Source organism: Rhinichthys klamathensis, unplaced genomic scaffold (genome assembly GCF_029890125.1).
Source record: "Rhinichthys klamathensis goyatoka isolate OS25496 unplaced genomic scaffold, OSU_Roscu_1.1 h1tg000090l_1, whole genome shotgun sequence".
Taxonomy (NCBI): Eukaryota; Metazoa; Chordata; class Actinopteri; order Cypriniformes; family Leuciscidae; genus Rhinichthys; species Rhinichthys klamathensis.
This window is the reverse complement of record NW_026606629.1, coordinates 4,898,649-4,918,171: the sequence shown is the minus strand read 5'-3', so window position 1 is coordinate 4,918,171 and position 19,523 is coordinate 4,898,649. Positions and strand designations below refer to the sequence as shown.

The 19,523-nt window shown below is 39.0% G+C and overlaps 2 protein-coding genes across 2 annotated transcripts; one reads left to right on the top strand and one right to left on the bottom strand.

Moving 5' to 3' along the window:
- Positions 1-183: 183 nt before the first annotated feature.
- Positions 184-10,440, bottom strand: faima (Fas apoptotic inhibitory molecule a). The gene is made up of 5 exons (XM_056251924.1): positions 10,278-10,440; positions 9,551-9,674; positions 7,655-7,883; positions 1,392-1,441; positions 184-383 (listed from the first exon to the last, which is right to left on the bottom strand). Exons 2-5 carry the CDS (start codon positions 9,662-9,664, stop codon positions 237-239), a joined length of 540 nt encoding a protein of 179 aa, XP_056107899.1. The 5' UTR covers positions 9,665-9,674; positions 10,278-10,440; the 3' UTR covers positions 184-236.
- A 1,139-nt stretch (positions 10,441-11,579) lies between these two features.
- ndufa10 (NADH:ubiquinone oxidoreductase subunit A10) lies at positions 11,580-17,893 on the top strand. Its single transcript, XM_056251923.1, has 10 exons — positions 11,580-11,660; positions 12,058-12,226; positions 12,377-12,592; positions 12,711-12,797; positions 12,947-13,068; positions 13,391-13,470; positions 13,675-13,729; positions 13,808-13,893; positions 14,042-14,150; positions 17,662-17,893. The coding sequence occupies exons 1-10, from the start codon at positions 11,586-11,588 to the stop codon at positions 17,728-17,730; spliced, it is 1,068 nt and encodes a 355-aa protein (XP_056107898.1). The 5' UTR covers positions 11,580-11,585; the 3' UTR covers positions 17,731-17,893.
- The last annotated feature ends 1,630 nt before the right edge of the window (positions 17,894-19,523 follow it).

Sequence of the window (19,523 nt, the reverse complement as noted above, 5' to 3'; positions counted from 1 at the left end):
AGAAATTAAGAAATTAACCGTTTAAAGGGTTAAAACACTCACTCTAATGTTGCTGTGAGGTATTATAGAAATATTACTAAACTGTCAGTTTGGTAGACACATCTGTCTCTCATGCCTTTAAAATGGCCCATTACTGAACCAGCACATGCTGATCTGTGGTCAGAACATGCTATTTCAACACTTCTCATGAGGATGGATAATCCAAACACACTCACACACTCATTCATCCACACAGATCATTCTGACTCTGAGATTTCCATGCCGTCCACCAGCATTGTGTGAATGATGCCATCTCGTCTCTTTCCGCTGCTCACAGCCTTGATGCAGCAGTCGTGGTCACCCAGAGAGAAGTGCGTCTCTGTGCCGTCCTCAACAAACTCACCCTGAGGAGCAGGAAAGATCAATGTTTTTCTCTTCAATGAATGCTAGTTATGGTAGTTACGTATGTTGAATAACCGGTACGCTCAGTAGGGCTGTGACCGTCTACTTTGACAGTGTCAAACATCAGTCACTGTGAAAAAATCGAAACTATCTACATTTTTACATTCTCTTTACCCTGTTGATGTCAGGGGAATTAATCGAACCTGTATTAGATAGTTGTGCAGTACTGTAATTTTAGAGTGAGAGAAAATAAATCCTAGACTACTCTGCTGATTTTACTACAAATAAGTTGCACAAGTAAGCTGATTCAATCTGATGGGATTGTTTTTCCACCAGTGTACCAAAACTGCAATATATGATGTGTTGTTGATCTGAGACTGAATTAAAGGCTGATCAGCTGCTGTTTACTGTAGTCATATCCACTTTAAAGAGCAAGACCTTTATTGACAGGTGCTAAAGTGCCCCTATTATGGTTTTTCGAATATATTCTCTTTCATGCACTGTAGCTGTTTGTGAATGTAAACGTTCTACAAAGTTGTAAAGTCGAAAGTGTATGATAAATAAAGTTATTGTCTCCCAAAAAGAAAGAAATACTTTAATGTATTTGCTAAAACTAAGACTAGGGTTGGGGTTGTTATTATTTACAAAATTATTTAATAATAATAATAATAAAATAATATTAACACTTTACAATAAGGTTTCATGAACTAGCAAAGAACAACATTTTTTACAGCTTTTATAGTCTAGGTTAATATTAAGTTATAAATATAATATTGTTCATTGTTAACTTATGATTGTTCATAACACATTATGTTATTTTATACAACTTGAAATGTGAAAAGTTAAAATAAGCAGAAAAATTAACAGTAGAAATTAACATTAACCTAGATTATTAAATGCTTTAAAAATATTTTTCATTGCTAGTTACCTAATTGTTAAAGTGTTACCAAAATAATATAAATAACAGCTTAAAAATAAATGAAAATAAATAAAGCAACTGCTGGACTTACAGCTGTTTCCATTTTCTGTCCATTGCACCATATATCCATGGTATCTTTTTCTGTTGATGGAAGAGTTTATAAGTGATGAATTAGCAGGTTGCAGGATGAGTGATCAAGATAAAAAAAACAGCAATATGAATAGGCCTACTGCTTCACCATACTTTCAGTCTTCATACTAGCCTCACTGACTATTTAGTGAGACTGTTGCTGCGTTCCAATTCGCCTACTTATATGCCCTAAAAGTATGTACTGTTTTTATGAAGAAGAAGTACATAGTTTTAAGTGTGTATCAGAATAGGCAAGCTTTGGGACATACTACTAGTCATAATAGTCCGTGAGGCAAACCCCCACATTTCAGAAATTTGTCTCATAAGAGGGCACCAATGCTACTCTTTTTTATTCAACAGAGGGATGTCCCTGGACCACAAAAATGCATGATAGCAATTCTTAGTGGGTAGCTTAAGGGAAAAAAAAAATCACCAATTTTATGTTTGACCCCCCAAACATTTGGCAAATTCCATTTACGGTCGGTTATTTCTATAATTCATTATTTTTGGTACCAAACCATTCATACTTGGTGATATCTAGGTTGGAATTTTGTCGAAATTTTAACTTGTTTAAAAAATATTGTTATTGTGATTTTTTTTTTTTTGCAGAAAACATAGTGGTGTACAGCTTTAACTCATTGTTTTAAACTTAAGACCAGTCTGTAAATGCCTCCGTTTAACAGGTAAGAATGAATTTTGCAATGAGGGCGTGGCTATCGAACAAACGCTCTCTGGCTATTCAGCGACTCGCAAGCTCGTTTAGAGCGGGGACCAAGAGTCCCCACAGAACCTTTCTGAGGATGCTAGGCCTCATGGCCTCTGCTTCAAGTACGTCCGCAGAGTATGCTACACATACTGCAGTACTGGCTAAAACCACAGGTTTCCCCCCAATCATGGCGCTCAAGCCATCTCTATATCAGGGTAAACAATGACTGCACCAGAGCCCTGGTCGAAACCCAGTCTCTTGGAGTCAGGGGTGAGCTTGGACCAGCACGGAGGGACGGTTTCATATCAACTGCCTAGAATTGCCGGTGGTTTTAAAACCTTTCTACCACGTTTGTCAGGTCACCATGTCCTGGTCCACATGGACAACACAACAGTAGTATCCTATATAAACTGCCAGGGGGGGGGCTCAGGTTGAGACGACTGTACGAACTGGCCAGAAGTCTCTTCTTATGGGCAGAAAACAACCTGTGCTCGCTGAGAGCAACGCATGTTCCACGGAAACTGAACCAGGAAGCAGATATGCTGTCCCGGGGCAATGCGTCCCCAGGGGAATGGACCCTCCATCCCCAAACAGTTCAAATTATCTGGAGTGTTTTTTTAGGAGGGCAGAGGTCAAATTCTTTGCCTCCAAAGACAACTCTCACTGCCCAATATTTTTCTCGAAAAGCAGGAATGCGCTGGCCCACGAATGGCCCAGCCTTCCCCTGTATGCCTTTCCTCCAGTCTTGCTCCTCCCTCAGGTCATAAAGAGGATCAGGGAGGGCAGACACTCAGTCCTACTAGTGGCCCCTCTCTGGCGGACCCAACCTTGGTTCCCCGAGTTGATACTGCTGCTCACAGCAGCCCCATGGCCAATACCCCTGAGGAAAGACCTAGGCGAACAGGAAGATTTGGCACCCCCCGTCCCAAACTATGGGCCCTCAATGTGTGGCCCCTCGACGGGAGCTAGTGGAGCTCCCAGCGAGTGTCCTGAGCACAATCAATGAGGCTAGAGCTCCGTCCACAAAGACGCCTCTATGCTCTTAAGTGGTCTGTGTTCTCTGGCTGGTGCTCAGCAAGAAACCAGGACCCAAGCCTATGTGAAGTGTCACCAGGACCCAAACCTATGTGAGGTGTCACTGATACTTTTCTCCAAACTCATTCAACCCTGTTTAAAGCACAAGTGATCACTCTCTCTGCTCTTCCTACATCGGAAGATGAGCAGCAATTACACCTACTCTGCCCGGTACAGACGCTCCGCTCAGTACAAACAGTCAGAGCAGCTCTTTATGAGCTTCGGTGGTCGCACAGTGCTTGATCACAAAGCAAAGATTATGCCGATGGCTGGTGGATGCTATGGCTTTAGCATATGCCTCTATGGGTCTGCAATGCCCCATAGGCATCACAGCTCCCTCCACTAGAGGCATGGCCTCCTCCTGGGCATGGTCCAGTGGAGTATCTATTGGCGATATACACTCACCGGCCACTTTATTAGGTACCCCATGCTAGTAACGGGTTGGACCCCCTTTTGCCTTCAGAACTGCCTCAATTCTTCGTGGCATAGATTCAACAAGGTGCTGGAAGCATTCCTCAGGGAGTTTGGTCCATATTGACATGATGGCATCACACAGTTGCCGCAGATTTGTCGGCTGCACATCCATGATGCGAATCTCCCGTTCCACCACATCCCAAAGATGCTCTATTGGGTTGAGATCTGGTGACTGTGGAGGCCATTTTAGTACAGTGAACTCATTGTCATGTTCAAGAAACCAATTTGAAATGATTAGAGCTTTGTGACATGGTGGAAGTAGCCATCAGAGGATGGGTACATGGTGGCCATAAAGGGATGGACATGGTCAGAAACAATGCTCCGGTAGGCCGTGGCATTTAAACGATGCCCAATTGGCACTAAGGGGCCTAAAGTGTGCCAGGAAAACATCCCCCACACCATTACACCACCACCACCAGCCTGCACAGTGGTAACAAGGCATGATGGTTCCATGTTCTCATTCTGTTTACGCCAAATTCTGACTCTAACATCTGAATGTCTCAACAGAAATCGAGACTCATCAGACCAGGCAACATTTTTCCAGTCTTCAACTGTTCAATTTTGGTGAGCTCTTGCAAATTGTAGCCTCTTTTTCCTATTTGTAGTGGAGATGAGTGGTACCCGGTGGAGTCTTCTGCTGTTGTAGCCCATCCGCCTCAAGGTTGTGCGTGTTGTGGCTTCACAAATGCTTTGCTGCATACCTCGGTTGTAACGAGTGGTTATTTCAGTCACTGTTGCCCTTCTATCAGCTCGAACCAGTCTGGCCATTCTCCTCTGACCTCTGGCATCAACAAGGCATTTCCGCCCACAGAACTGCCGCTCACTGGATGTTTTTTCTTTTTCGGACCATTCTCTGTAAACCCTAGAGATGGTTGTGCGTGAAAATCCCAGTAGATTAGCAGTTTCTGAAATACTCAGACCAGCCCTTCTGGCACCAACAATCATGCCACGTTCAAAGTCACTCAAATCAACTTTCTTCCCCATACTGATGCTCGGTTTGAACTGCAGGAGATTGTCTTGACCATGTCTACATGCCTAAATGCACTGAGTTGCCGCCATGTGATTGGCTGCTTAGAAATTAAGTGTTAACGAGCAGTTGGACAGGTGTACCTAATAAAGTGGCCGGTGAGTGTATGTATAGTGGCCGGCTGGTCCTCGCAGTCCATCTATGCCAGGTTTTATAACTTGGAAGTCCCTGCACTGCAGGCACATATCCTTTCTGTGTGATGAAGTCAGCCTCAGTGAGCCAGGCCCATCATAATTAGGGCTTTTGCCCGTTCAACACGTCATGCCAAAAGGCCCTTGCTTCGGACCCTTATGCAAGCATCCTGACATCAGAAGATGTCGTTGCTCTTATCATAGCACAGCTTGATTGGGTTGGTTCCCCATAGTGTATAGCTACGCAATACATATGACCGTTCGAAGGGAGATATATTGAACCATATTTGCACAAAATATTATTTTGTGTTAATATAATTCCAAAATTGTGTTATATTTTCCTTATTTTGTTGTATATTTTCTGTCCTAAAGAGCATATATATTTTATTTTATTTTTAATTTCACAGTGATATCTTATCATAAAAGAGAAGATCTAAAGCAATAGATATGTCAATAAAACATGTTTATCAATGTTGAGATTTAGTTTGCATAATTAGAATTTTTCAGCACAATTAAATGTAAAATTGGTATTTTTCATACCTTAAGACTTAAGCTACCTACATGGCACTGCTATCATGCATTTTTGTGGTCAGGGGGCATGCCTGTTTTGAAAAATAACCATTAGAATTGGTGCCCTTTTTGATACCAATTTTCTCCCCGCCTCACGGACTATAATTGTGTCTTTAACAGACAGCTCTGTCGCTTAGTTATGTGTATCCTTTCAATTATCTTGTCACAGTTAAAATTCTCCACATTCAATTTAATTTAATTACCTACTGTTTCGGAGAGAAATGTAGTAGCACTTTGATCTGCTTGATCATGTTTTTTTTTATGCGGAGACTCTCCTCATGTGTTTGCAATTTGAATAATGATGCATTTAAAAGTTAATGACCAAACGTATATTTGCAAGAGTTTACAATGCTTTTGCAAATTAAATATAATGTAGACAACATTGAATAAATATTTACCTCTCTAACCGTCTGACTCGCACATATGCAATGTTTGTAGTTTTTTAACACTTATTCAACACTTTATTCGTGTTTGTAGTTCTAATAGAATCTGGATCTGCACATTGGATTCTAACCGGTAAAAGTCAACCATCCGGGTATCTTTGGAATACTCATTTCAATTCTCATTTCAAATACTATTTAGGACGGATAGTGTGCGAATAGGAACGCAGCATGTGACTTCCTGTAAATCTAGAACCTCAGCCTTATTTTATGAATTTTTGTTACATTCTTGTGTCTTGTGCTGAGCCTTTCTTTTTGACACTTGACTTGTCCTATTAACTAGCTTATTTGTCAGATATTTTCATACAATACCTGTGCATCATTGTTGTTTAAAAGCACAAGCCAAATTATCGCAAGTAATGATTAACCTTAATAACATTATATTATATGGTGATAACATGCAGTTGGGAGGATCTGAAAAATGAAGAGTTCTTAATATCAGCCTGTGCTAGTTTTCAAACAGTCCTGGCCCAACATTTGTTGCTACTCCCTGGATGAGCCATATAAACATATAAATCAAAGGTCTGGAAAGTCCCTTGGAAGTTTCTCTTCCACAGTTAAGGCCATCTGCTCACTAGCGCCCCCATCAGGGTCACAAGACTGTTTGAGAATGTTTGTGTTTTTATTATTAGAAGTGCCTCCTATTGTTAAAGGGATACTCCACTTTTTTTGGAAATAGGCTCATTTTACAACTCCCCCAGAGTTAAACTGTTGAGTTTTACCGTTTTTGAATCCATTCAGCCGATCTCCGGTTCTGGCGGTACCACTTTTAGCATAGCTTAGCATACATCATTGAAGTGGACAAGACCATTAGCATTTCTAAAAAAAAAAAAGACCAAAGAGTTTTGATATTTTTCCTATTTAAAACTTGACTCTTCTGTAGTTACATCGTGCACTAAGACCGACGGAAAATGTAAAGTTGCGATTTTCTAGGCTGATATGGCTAGGAACTATACTCTCATTCCTGCGTAATAATCAAGAAACTTCACTGCCGTACCATGAGTGCAGCAGGCGTAATGATATGACGCAGCGCCTGAAAATAGGCCACCTTCCGTCAACACAACGGAACTATTTTCAGGCGCTGCGTCATATCATTACGCCTGCTGCTCTCATGGTACGGCAGTGAAGTTTCTTGATTATTACGCAGGAATGAGAGTATAGTTCCTAGCCATATCAGCCTAGAAAATCGCAACTTTACATTTTCCGTCGGTCTTAGTGCACGATGTAACTACAGAAGAGTCAAGTTTTAAATAGGAAAAATATCGAAACTCTTTGGTCATTTGTTTTTTAGAAATGCTAATGGTCTTGTCCACTCCAATGATGTATGCTAAGCTATGCTAAAAGTGGTACCGCCAGAACCGGAGATCGGCTGAATGGATTCAAAACCGGTAAAACTCAACAGTTTAACTCTGGGGGAGTTGTAAAATGAGCCTATTTCCAAAAAAAGTGGAGTATCCCTTTAAGAACTAATTAGTTAAAGCGATTTGCAATCTTTTTTTAAACCTTTATTTAACCTAAAGTTAATCACTGCTGCTGTGCGGCCGGTCACAGAGGCTAAGTGAGGAAAGGCTTTCAGCATTTCAGAGATCAGCTGTACTTTAGGGGCAAAATAGAGGATTGCTTTACACACTGTGTTTATCGTTAACAAGTTGTCAGCTTATTTCTATTAAAATTAATACTTGCTTTTGGATGCTACATTCTAGTAAAATACAGGAGTGGAGGAAACAAGAGGGACAAACTTCAGATCACAGATAAATCAAACTCCATATTTTTTTGAGGAACCTTTGATCAGGTATTTCTTACCCAGAACCACCCTGCAGTCGATGCCATCCAGGTTAAGGAGCCATGTGCTGGTAACTTTGGAGCGATTCTCCATGTACTTCTTCAGGCTCTGTCCGTTGATCTCTAGAGTGTACTCGTATGCAAAGCCACTCACTGCGTCTATGTTAATAGTGGCCTTCGTGTCTGTGCCACCCACATGAAAAGCCTCCTTTCCAACCAGTTTGAACATCCAATCTCTACGTATGACTTCCTGTGAAAGTCACGAACAAACCGGTGAGACACCTGCACTTATTTTCTAATCATCATTATAAAATACACGTCACATATTTCTGTATAATCATCACCATCTTCTAGTGACAAATAAAATCCATAATCACACAACTCTCTGGAATACAGATTCTTAACTGCATTATTGATCACATAATTGTCCCTGGTAACCACTTTTCTACATAGATTTTCATCAATTATTTAGAGTGCTCTAGTTTGTTTGCGAGAAAATTTATGGTAAAACTATATCAGGTTTTACAATCAATCTTTGCTAAAAACTCAAAAACTGTATTTGGTTTAACTTTATAAAAAAATGTATAAGAGTGGTAACGGAGTAAAAAAAGTTTTTCACAGGGTCAAAACCAGCACAATCTAATAAAACATGCGGGTTTTGACAGAAAGAACATGTTGGCGGATCTTCTCCTAATATTATGTCATCCTGGTATGGCCTATTCGGCAACGGGTATAAACAATCTGGCTTAGTGTGCACTAGAACAGTAGTGTACACTGTCGTTCAGAGGTTTGGTTTAAAAATTTGTCCTGAAAACATGGTTTACATGGTTAAAATGGTTTACACAAAAATATTAACTGATATAAATATTATGATAATAATAAGAAATGTTTCTTGAGCAGCAAATCAGCATATAAGAATGATTTCTGAAGGAGCATGTGACATTAAAGACTGGAGGTATGGAAAGCTGAATTGTCAGGATCATCACAGGAATAAATTACATTTCAAAAATATTCAAATATAAAAATGTAATTTTAAATTGGAAATTGTATTATTATTTCATTATTATTCATCAATTATTTTAAAATATTTTTTTATTTTATAATTATTAATTGGCAACTGATCAGTGTTGCCAGATGTACGATAATTATCGTATTTGTACGATCAATAATGAAAATCCCATAATGTACGATAATTTCAGAATTGTGTGACACTTCAAATGATGGTCGTTGTAATCATAGAGCTTCTATACTCATTGATCTAGCTGTGGATTCTACGTCTACCGTGAGAAGAACGTAAACGTGGTGTTACGCATGTCTTCCATCTCATCTCACGTTATGTCTTCTCGGCCAATCATCGTGGAGAATGACTCTCTCATGAGCACAAGTTAATGTTCTTTTTGTATATTGTAAATAAAGTTGTATATCATTAACATGTCATCTCAGTATGTTTTGCAAGAAGAAGAAAAAAGTTAAAAAAAGTAAGTTAACGTTCCTTCCCCGGCGCTTAGGTCAGTTTTTTCCAAGCTGAGGTCGATATTTTAGCAATAAAGTAATTTTCATGTTGTTTCAAAAGTTTGTTGGTGGATAAATAGCTGTATTCTGTACGTTTGACTCATGTACGATAGTTTTCTTCCAAATACTATAATTTTGAGCTTCTGGTACGATACTTGGACATTTCCAATCACTACAACACTGCAACTGATTTTCTACATAGATTTTCAAAATAGCAACACACTAACTGCAACTTTTTTCATCCAATTTGTGTCCATCCTTGGTTTGTTTCCGTTTAATAATTATTTTGTAATAACAAGTTTTCATTTTGTAATTTGTCATTAGTGGATTCTACAAGTACTACTACTGAAATGTTACACGTATTGTCCTCCTGATTGTCAGCTATGTGTATTAAAAGATTTTTACCTTTCCATCAATGTAAATAACCCGTTTTCCTGTGGTTGTGCCATGTTCAAATTCAATCCTGTGCACACCATCACACAAAGCCACTTCCCACACAGCTACAAGATCTCCAGACATCCTCCAGAACCTAACAGAGGTATAGATATGAGTGAATCGCTCATTAGATCACATGGATAGTAACATTAGTAATAGAATAGTCAACACGAGAATGGACTGAAATGAACAGAGAACAGAGAATATGAGAAACGTTACAGAGTAATTGCAGATGTAAGTTAACGTTACACGATAGAGGAAATACATAAAGAGAAACTGGCTTATATAAAAATACAATAACATTACGTATTTGATATAAATAAATAAGTGTGTGCAATGATTAGCTAATGTTTGACTTGATTTACTGCGATAAATCTGTTGCAAATGTAACTACAAATCAGCACTGGATTTTGAGCGACATAAAAAGTCTTGTTTCATACCCAATAAACGCTAAACATTACGTATAATAAAGAATAAACTCTAACAGCAACAATCGCGTTGTTAAACGGCCTTACGTAGAGAAATGAAATAATTGTGGTCTGAAAATAATTTGGTTAACGTTAACGTTACATGACTTACTATTCTTTGGTAAGAACATTTAAAAACCTTGACTAAACGTGATCTGTGATAGCTGTCGGTCGTTTAAAACACAGATTCAGAGCAGTAAAGACAGTAATTAATACATAACGTTAGTTACCGATCCCTGTCACAGCAGAAATAAACCGTTTCTCTGTATATTTGACAAGACAGCCGATTTTAACACAACTGTCGCCCACAGCATCAAAACACTAGCTAGCTCCAAATTAGCCAACAACAAATCTGCTCCAGCTAACAACAGTAACTATAGCAACAGCTTATTCTCCTTCTGTCCGCGGTTCTGTGAGTTTAAACGCCACCATTGACTTTACTGACATCTATTGGCAGTAACTTACTGTACTTCGTTAAGATGCACGATGTGACGCTGCTGCCACTGGAATGCCACACATTGTCCAGCACACAAATGTGAACATACATTTCTTTTCGGGGTTTCACATGTACAATGAATATCTACAAAGCCAATTTATCTCTGGACTGTGCGCGATCTTAGCACCCATAAACCACAGGAAATGAGTGTAGCGCCATCTGGTGGAGATGGACAACTAAAAATTTCACATATTTTGGTTTTGTCACAAAGAAACCACATGATGCGCCATGGTCAAAAATGTCCTCAGTGGTTATTACCTCAACTTACTGTAGATATGACGCTATAAGGGACAAAAAATAAACCAAATGCTCAAATACCATAACACATAAGTATACAGGATAATAATTATTATAGTTATGTTCAGGTATATTCAGATGCATCCAAAAATATAGACAACAAGGTTGTGGCATTCACAGTTCCAGAATTCATTGTCAAAATCAATAAAATAATTTCAGATAATTGATCAGTAGCCTATATACGGAGGAAATGATTGCAATCCTAATGGTAGTACAGTGGGTTGAGGAGACTAGACCACTGAGACCACTGAGGATTCAGATGATGGGATTAGAAGTGAATTTCTGCTGGGTACCAGCTCATGTAGGAGTAATATATTATATATTACTCCTACATGAGCTGGTACCCAGCAGAAATTCACTTCTAATCCCATCATCCACTTCTAATCCCATCATCTGCTTCTTCTTGCTTGTTTATGGCGGTTGGCATACAACTTTTTGGTGCATTACCGCCACCTGCTAGTTAGGAGTGTGGGTCAAGGTGGCATCATCCATTGTACTATTACTCCTATATATATATATATATATATAGGAGTAATAGTACAATGGATGATGCCACCTTGACCCACACTCCTAACTAGCAGGTGGCGGTAATGCACCAAAAAGTTGTATGCCAACCGCCATAAACAAGCAAGAAGAAGAAGAACCACATGACGCACCGATGACGCAAAGCTTTCGCGACGCGACACAGAGATCCTTCGGCGACATTGAGGATCATCAGACTCGCTGGAGTTTCTGAAGTTTCGCGATGTCGTTGCGGTTATTTCGGCTGGTTGTGCCCTCGGGTGCAGCAGCTTGGAAAGCAGTATCGCCTGTGTCGACGGTAAGATTGAAAAAACAGCCTCTACACTCCAGAACGAAAGGTTCATCTATTCTGTCGGGCCTCATGTAGTTCAGACTGAAGGACAACAGCAGAACTACAGTTGTGGAAATCACTACTTACTGTCAAATTAATGCATCTATTCATATGTTTATTAAATCAATGCAACTTCAGACATGACCAATATTTAACAATGGATCTCCGTGTGCGACTGACACTAGTTCTGTCAAAACATAATTGTTGTATAGTTTTCTATTAAAGAAACGTGTCAGCAGTAATTAATCGCTTGAATCCATATGTAGATAGATACTTCAACTGATCAGGACAACATATGTACTTGCTGTCAGACTACATCACCTTAATGGTAGGAAACATAACAGGATATTTTGATGCCCTCCAGGCTCAAATCCACACAAGTGCTGTCAGTAACCTGCGGTATGGATGGTGGGCTTATACTCTGGGGGAGAGGACAACCTCCCGCTTCAAGGAAAACAGCAAGATCATTTCCATTGATGGCAACTTGGCATCTGGAAAGGGAGCACTTGCACAAAAATTGGCTGATAAACTGGGTAAGACAATTTCTGGCTCCCTCGTTTTTTAAAACTACACACACACACACACACACTGGGATGTACTGTAATATAATATTTTCTATTCTATTCTTTATTATTCCTATTTCCTAGAAGTATTTGTTCAGTTTTCAATGTTTCTCTCATTAGGGATGCTGTACATGCCAGAGCCAGACACACACTATGTTGACAAAATGACAAAGGAGAAAGTTCCTCTAGATCAGGCTTTTAATGGAAACTGCAGTTTGGAGAAGTTCTACTTGGAGCCCAAAGCGAGTGACGGTAACTCTTACCGCCTGCAGTCTTGGATGTACCTCATGAGGCTGCTGCAGTACTCTGATGCTATTGAACACCTGCTCTCTACAGGTAACCAAAGCTGTTGATATTGTGATTAAAAATTAAAACCCTACAGCATGAATGGATTTTCCTATATAAAAGTTTAGGACATTTATGTCATTCTCTCTTCTCTGTTTCCCTTGCTCAGGACAGGGAGTTGTTCTGGAACGATCTCCATTTAGTGACATGGTTTTTTTGGAGGCCATGTTCAAAGAAGGCTACATCCGCAAGCAGTGTGAGTGATTATGTCTGAAATTCATATGATAAAGTATTAGAATGCAGGCAAAATGCTGTTGGTGACTGAAGTCGTATTGCAACTGATAATATATCAAAGCTGTTTTTTGTTGATTGAAATGAATGTATGTGTTGGTTGCTATTCTGCAGGTGTGGACCACTATAATGAGATTAAGAATATCAGTATCTGTGAGTTTCTGCCCCCTCATCTGGTCATCTATGTCGACTCACCTGCTGAAGAGGTCCAGAAGAATCTCAAGGCATCAGGAAAGGTGTGTGTGAGAGAGGATCACGTTGGTCCAAATAATTAATATTTTGATTATAATGTGTAAAAATGACACGCTGACAAAGATTTTCATTATCACACAAAATAATTGATTACAAAATGATTAAATTATGGCTGGGTTTAATGTATAGTTTTGTTTTAATTTTGCGTAATATTTTTAAAATTCCATGTTTTTCTGCATGGAGGCTTTTATTTAAGGAGAATATATTTCAGGAGATTTTGATTAATTCAGGAAGCGCTGATTATACAGTGATGACTGAGTGACTAACATCACATCAGTGAATTAAAATTTTCATTGCCTTATACAGTCATACCTCCAGAATGTTCCTTTAAGCTACCTGAAGAGCATTGAGACTGCATACAAGAAGACCTTCCTTCCTAAAATCAGGTCAGCACCTAATATTCATTATATGTATTAATGTAAATAAATGTTATAATTAATATAAGTACTGTAATTATTTGTAATTGTATAAAAACATTAATAATATTATATAAATAAATGATCACACTTAACTAACAATTAACCACTCAATAAACTACTAATACTGCTTATTAATAGTTTTAGTTTTGAAAAACTGCCTCTCATTTTCAGTGAAGAGGCAGAGGTTCTTGTCTATGACGCAACCCAAGCCCAGGACATTGAGAGGGTAAGGTTCAAACCTGTATGTGGAGCACATTGTGGCAGGCAAATGTCACTGCTCTATGACTCTACTTTACCTTTGCAGGTTGCAGAGGATATTGAATACTTCAAGTTTGAGAAGGGCCCTTGGCTGGAGCAAGATGATGTCACTTTCCACCATATGCGAATGCTGTAAGTGCTTTATTTACATTTCACTCATGTTTTTTTTTTTTTTTTCTTCCATAGACTTTTGCTAGTATTGGCTGTAATTATTATCTTTCCAGCTTGGCCACATCCTTGAGCACATTGAATAAATGTATTCTTTTCCCTTATTCACTAGGGTGGAAGACAAGCAGAGGGTAGCCACCCTGACCTGCGTCCCCATATATCTCCCAGAGGTCACAATCGGTGCTCATGAGTTTGATGCTGCCTACTATGCTTTCAAATCGGTATGTGCCCCCCACTGAAACTGTAACAGTAAACGTAAAAGACCGTTTTGCCAAACAAAAGAATTTTGAACAATGTTGGTATTCAAACGGTTGACTTTCGTAGTATTTTTATTTTTTTTCATGCTATGGAAGTCAATGGGGCCCATTAACTGTTTGGTTACCCATATTTTTCAAAACATCTTCTTTTGTGTTCAGCACAAGAAAGAAATTCATACAGGTTAGGAACGACTTGAGTAATGACAGAATTCAAATTTTTTGGAGAACTCTCCTATTAAGACCTAATTATGGCCATGTGCAGCTATGCATATCTTGCTTAAACTATTAGCAATTCCAAAATGCTTATTTTTTATTAGTAGTGACGGTTAATATTGACTAGATTCCTCGATTAAATTCGAGTACTTGTTTAAAAAATTACCCGTGTCGAGTAATCGGTAATTACCCTTCACCATACCTATAGATTGGCATGGGTTACTACTTTCCATAAGATCATCTCTCAATGCAAATCAAACCAGCTATTAGGCTAACTGAAATAAATCCATGCCAATCTCTAGGCATGGTGAAGGGTGTGTGATGATGTGGGGCTATTTTAATTCCGAAGGCCAAGGGAACTTTATCAGGATGAATAGTATCCTGGATCCATGAAATAACTGGCCTTTTAAAATAAAAATATGCCTGCCTCTATGGGAATTTAACATAGGGGTGTCCTGACTTATGAACCCTGTATTTTAAAGGGGTCATATAATGCCATTTTTGTACAAGCTAATGTGATTCTTTAGAGTCTAAATTAAAAGTTTGTAATATACTTTAATTAAAAATTCTCATTATTATTGTAAGAAAACACTTATTTTACCTGGTCAAAAACAGCTCTGTTTTCAGCACGCCGTTTCAGTGCATATGACTTTAAATGATAATGAGCTTTGCTCACCCCGCCTCTCTGTTCTGTGCATACACCGTTTGTAACACAATAACACAATAACCATAACGCGTTGTTCAGTATAAACGTGGGATTATGAATTATATTGAGAACGTCATACATAGAAAACATGCCGTAATGTACCCTGAGTGTAAACCTTAGACGCATTCATTGTGAAGCGTGCAGCTAGCGATTTGCAAAGATTAAAGGTGCTCTAAGCGATGTCACGCGTTTTTTAGGGCAAAATTTTTTTTGTCACATACAGCAAACATCTCCTCACTAACCGCTGGCTGCCTGTCCCCTGAACACACTGTAAAGAAACGCGATCTCTGTAGACAGCCCAGGCTCCACAAACAGCAACAAAAGCAAACTGCAGCGACCCGCTCCCTGAAACATAATAAACTATTCCAGCCAATGACCGACAAGAAGGGTTTGGGGGTGTGGTTTGGGGGGTTAGTGTGCGGATGAGGAGGAGGGAGGGTCTAGCTAGCCTCCGTTTTGTTTGACAATAGTTCGAACGTCAACAAGAAGTGACGTCACCCAGGATCGCTTAGAGAACCTTTAATATAAATATTAATATAAAGTTTAATAAAACGTTACACTCACTTCCGTTCTTCTGGAGATTCAGCAGGAACACGAATAGCTGGTACCGATCCTTTTTTCATGAGCAGCTTCTTAGCAAATCCAGCTTTATACTGATCCTCGTTTATAAAGCAGTCTGGTGTGTGAAATGATTCGCGAAAACTTGAGAACATTGACGTTGCTCGTGGGGAATATTCCCTTCGAAAACAAAACTCAGCCACTGCGTCTTCAGCGGTTCGGATTTAGGAACTTTAAAATGACTGCTGTGTTCGTTATTACACCCAAAAACAGAACACCACAATCGCTTAGACGCCATTCTGCTCATAGACAGTGCTCCAGCATATCAACAATGACCGCGCCGGTCCGGTCCGCGCGGACTATGATTGACAGCTCCTTCACGAGCGAGGGCGGGTCTGTTGAAACGCTCCTGTCAATCAACAATCGCGGGAGGGGCGTGCGAGCTTGTGACGTCACAGGCTCGAACGGCTCAATTTGAGGCAGGGGAAAACATATAAGGAGATTAAAACAAAACCACTGGATGGATTTTTATCATTATATGATGGTTGTGTACAGGCACTGCCAACACACATTTCACTACAATCAACTTGTAAAAGTGCATGTACCATTATATGACCCCTTTAAGGAAGAACATTTATTTATTTACGATACATTATTCATTCACAAAGAAAATTTGTGTCCTTAAAGGATGGATTTTTCCTCATTTTTTTTTACTTAAGGCATTAAGATCAATTTCCAAAAGATGATTTTTTTTTCTCTCTTTTCAGTCAACTTTAGCATGGGTGTACTGTATTCACTTATGCTAAACACTGTAATTAATCGTCTCAAACTCCATCTCTGCATATGGTGTGAGTTTAGGTTGCTTATAACGCTCATCTTGGATTTCATCAGATTTGTAAGATAAATAATTTATAAATCTACATCAATATTTTTCCAAATATGCAAAATGTTCATTGCGTTTCAAAATAAGTTTAAACCCTCGCTCTGAGTTTGCATGTTTTGATGTCCACACATTCTTGTTCAAGAAATTACAGTGACTATCGTTCTATCGTAAAGAACTGGCCAAATATTAAAGATGAAGTTAACATTAATTAAATGTCGTTTGACCAATATTAAACAAGGATTTGATCATGCTGTAAAGTGTAACAACACCAGGCCCCCTTTGCAGGCATTTGTTATGATGTATAATGTGCATAAGATAATTGTTTATATTATGTATTTTAAGTGTCGTTCTATAAAACCATATGATTATTTGCTTTTGATACTTTATTTGAACCAATTATGATTGCCTCTTTGTTATTATATAATGTATGAATTAAGTCATTTTTTTGTTTAGGTTTATTTTTATTACAAAAAAAAAAAAAACTCTATTAATCATCAAAATAATTGATCAATTACTAAAATAATCGTTAGCGACAGCCCTAATATTAAGTCTATTTATTAAATAGAGTATGAAAGCAGTGATGCTTTAGGTGCCTCGCTGATGATAGATCTACCTTAAATGATGTTCCTGTCAGATACATTTGTGTACACGTAATTGCATATGTCCAGGAGCCCAAACAGTGTCCCTTCAAATGCCTGCACAATGATTGAGTGTTTTCACAGAGCAGGAGTGTCACCTGAGGACATTCAGTGATGTCGGTGGCATTACAAAATCAGTAGACAGATAGACTTCTGGAGTGGGTGACAGAAGCACTTTGTATGGCCATTAGTGATTCCTGGCAATATTATATTGATCTTTGGGAGCGCTGTGTTCAGCCATCAGATTTTTCATCTGCTCATCTGATCACCACCTTGTCAGTGTTCGCGCTAAAACATATGGAGCTTTACCTTAGCCCAGAGAACATGTGGAAGTGGAGCTCATGAATATAGATTAAATATCTAGTCTTTTACTCTCTATTATTTTCAGTGCATTTCTTTAAAGGTCACAGTAAAATGTTGCCATTGCACACCAGGGCTTTAAAGAATCTAACATGTGATATGAAAATCTCTCCTTAGCTCCCAGGAAAGCAGTACGCTGAAGGCTATAATGAAGACGTTGGTGACAAAGGCATCTGGCTGAAGTGAGAAACGCCAGTGTCGCTGGAGGGAAGGACATCTGAAAGACAGATTCCTTGGGGTATTTCAACCATTTGTCCATGTCCCGTGGAGAAAGATGTATTCTGCTCTTCTGCAGCTGAGGATATCATTGTACATTGCTATTAAAACATTTATTGTATATGTTAAAAAACGGTTTTCTTTCATTTCGAGTCAGTGTTGTTCGTGGCTGGATCTTTTTGAGTTAAACTCAAGTTCTGGTTCCAAGGTCATGGTCCAAGGAGGCCCCTGGGCATGACTTTGCGCCCACTTATACGTTCCCGCTCTATGCACCAAGGGGTCCAGGGCCCCTGGTGGTTTGTTTCTGGCTATACAAATATAGGGGCGCAGGACAGGTCAAACTGAATGTGCTTAGGACACTGGTGATCATCTTCCTTTGGCAGTTTCAGGCCATGTTGCTTTAGAGGCCCCTGGCAATCAGAGGCCATTAAAACTAGATATGAGACTAAAGTACAGTTAAGTCACGTATTATTATTTTTATATATCGTAAAAAAAAACCAAAATTTATGCAATGAATGTGTTGAATCTAACTGAGGTAGTAGGGAAGGGAAAAATCAATCTGCCGGCCGATATCTTATTTTGTTTCATTGCGGTGAGACAGTGACTAAACACCCCAATTAAAATACTTTTTGTTTGAAATAGCACAGTGCAAACTGGCCGCAGCTCATTAGACACCTGAAACCAGTCGTTTCTCGTCACTCAGATGAGATGAGAGGAGATGATATGAGTCTGCTGCCGGTAAGAGAGCGGCCGCGGGTCCAGGAATAGACCCGCTGCTCATTTGTTCCTGAGCGCATCTCATATTACTATCATTTCTCATATTCTGCCCTTTATGGGTGATTATTCACCAAAATCTGCAATGACGCTGAAATAAAAGTGGCTGTTTGGACAACGCCGGCCTTCAGATTCCCTTAGCTTTCATCAATTTTTACACTCCACTGAGTCCCTCTATAAAAGGGAATGGGATTCCATAATTTTAGATTAATTTAATACTTTGGGAGAATCTGTTTTCCTATTAAGCTGAAAATATTTGAGTGGAGAAAATGAAGAAAAAGACCTACAAGTTCCAAAATTAGTCCCAAAAGGAGATCCAACTGGACTGTAAGTACAAGTTTATTTAATTTTAAAATGGCTAAGAATATCATTGAGGTGTGGTTGTGTTCGCCGCCATAATTTCCCATTTGTTGTTTGTTGTTAATCAGCTTGGCGTATTAAATGTCATTGCAAGTAGTTTAGGATGGAAACCACCAGAGGGCGCTTAACATAGTTAGAAAATTACTAGTGCCACAAGAGAACTGTTATCTTACCTTTTGCGTTTGCCGTAAGCCCTATATGAAAGGGATATTTCACCAAAAAAGATGCAACAAAAGTGAATGGTGATTAAGGCTGTCAGGCTCAATTCTGCAATGATTTTAAATTTAACAGAAGAAAGAAAGTCATAAGGGTTTGAACAAGAAGCTAGAATGTTAATTATTGGATGGATGTCCCTTGAAGTTATTATTACTTGTCTTGCTTTCCTCAGAGGAGGGCACTGTTGTACTTCCATCCTAAAGAAACCACTCTTCAAGTCTCTTATGGATTCATGTCTCACATAGCAGAACACTTTCCCATTCTCCTTCACTTGTTTCTTGTGTATTTGACTTGAGGCTTTTATTTTGACAGCACTCTTTTAAATACATACATATTTCATACACATAGATCCTCCCACAGCTGTTATTATATGTGCTCTTTCAGTGCAGGTCTATTAATGACTTGGCACGGGA

Bases quoted from the DNA above. Each gene is read 5' to 3' on its own strand.
- faima (XM_056251924.1), bottom strand. From the start codon at position 9,664: ATGTCTGGAGATCTTGTAGCTGTGTGGGAAGTGGCTTTGTGTGATGGT. The intron at 7,884-9,550 runs GTAAAAATCTTT...TGACTTTCACAG, and splicing joins TTATTTACATTGATGGAAAG to GAAGTCATACGTAGAGATTG. The intron at 1,442-7,654 runs GTAAGAAATACC...TTCCATCAACAG, and splicing joins CGACTGCAGGGTGGTTCTGG to AAAAAGATACCATGGATATA.
- ndufa10 (XM_056251923.1), top strand. From the start codon at position 11,586: ATGTCGTTGCGGTTATTTCGGCTGGTTGTGCCCTCGGGTGCAGCAGCT. The intron at 11,661-12,057 runs GTAAGATTGAAA...GATGCCCTCCAG, and splicing joins CAGTATCGCCTGTGTCGACG to GCTCAAATCCACACAAGTGC. The intron at 13,894-14,041 runs GTAAGTGCTTTA...CTTATTCACTAG, and splicing joins TTCCACCATATGCGAATGCT to GGTGGAAGACAAGCAGAGGG.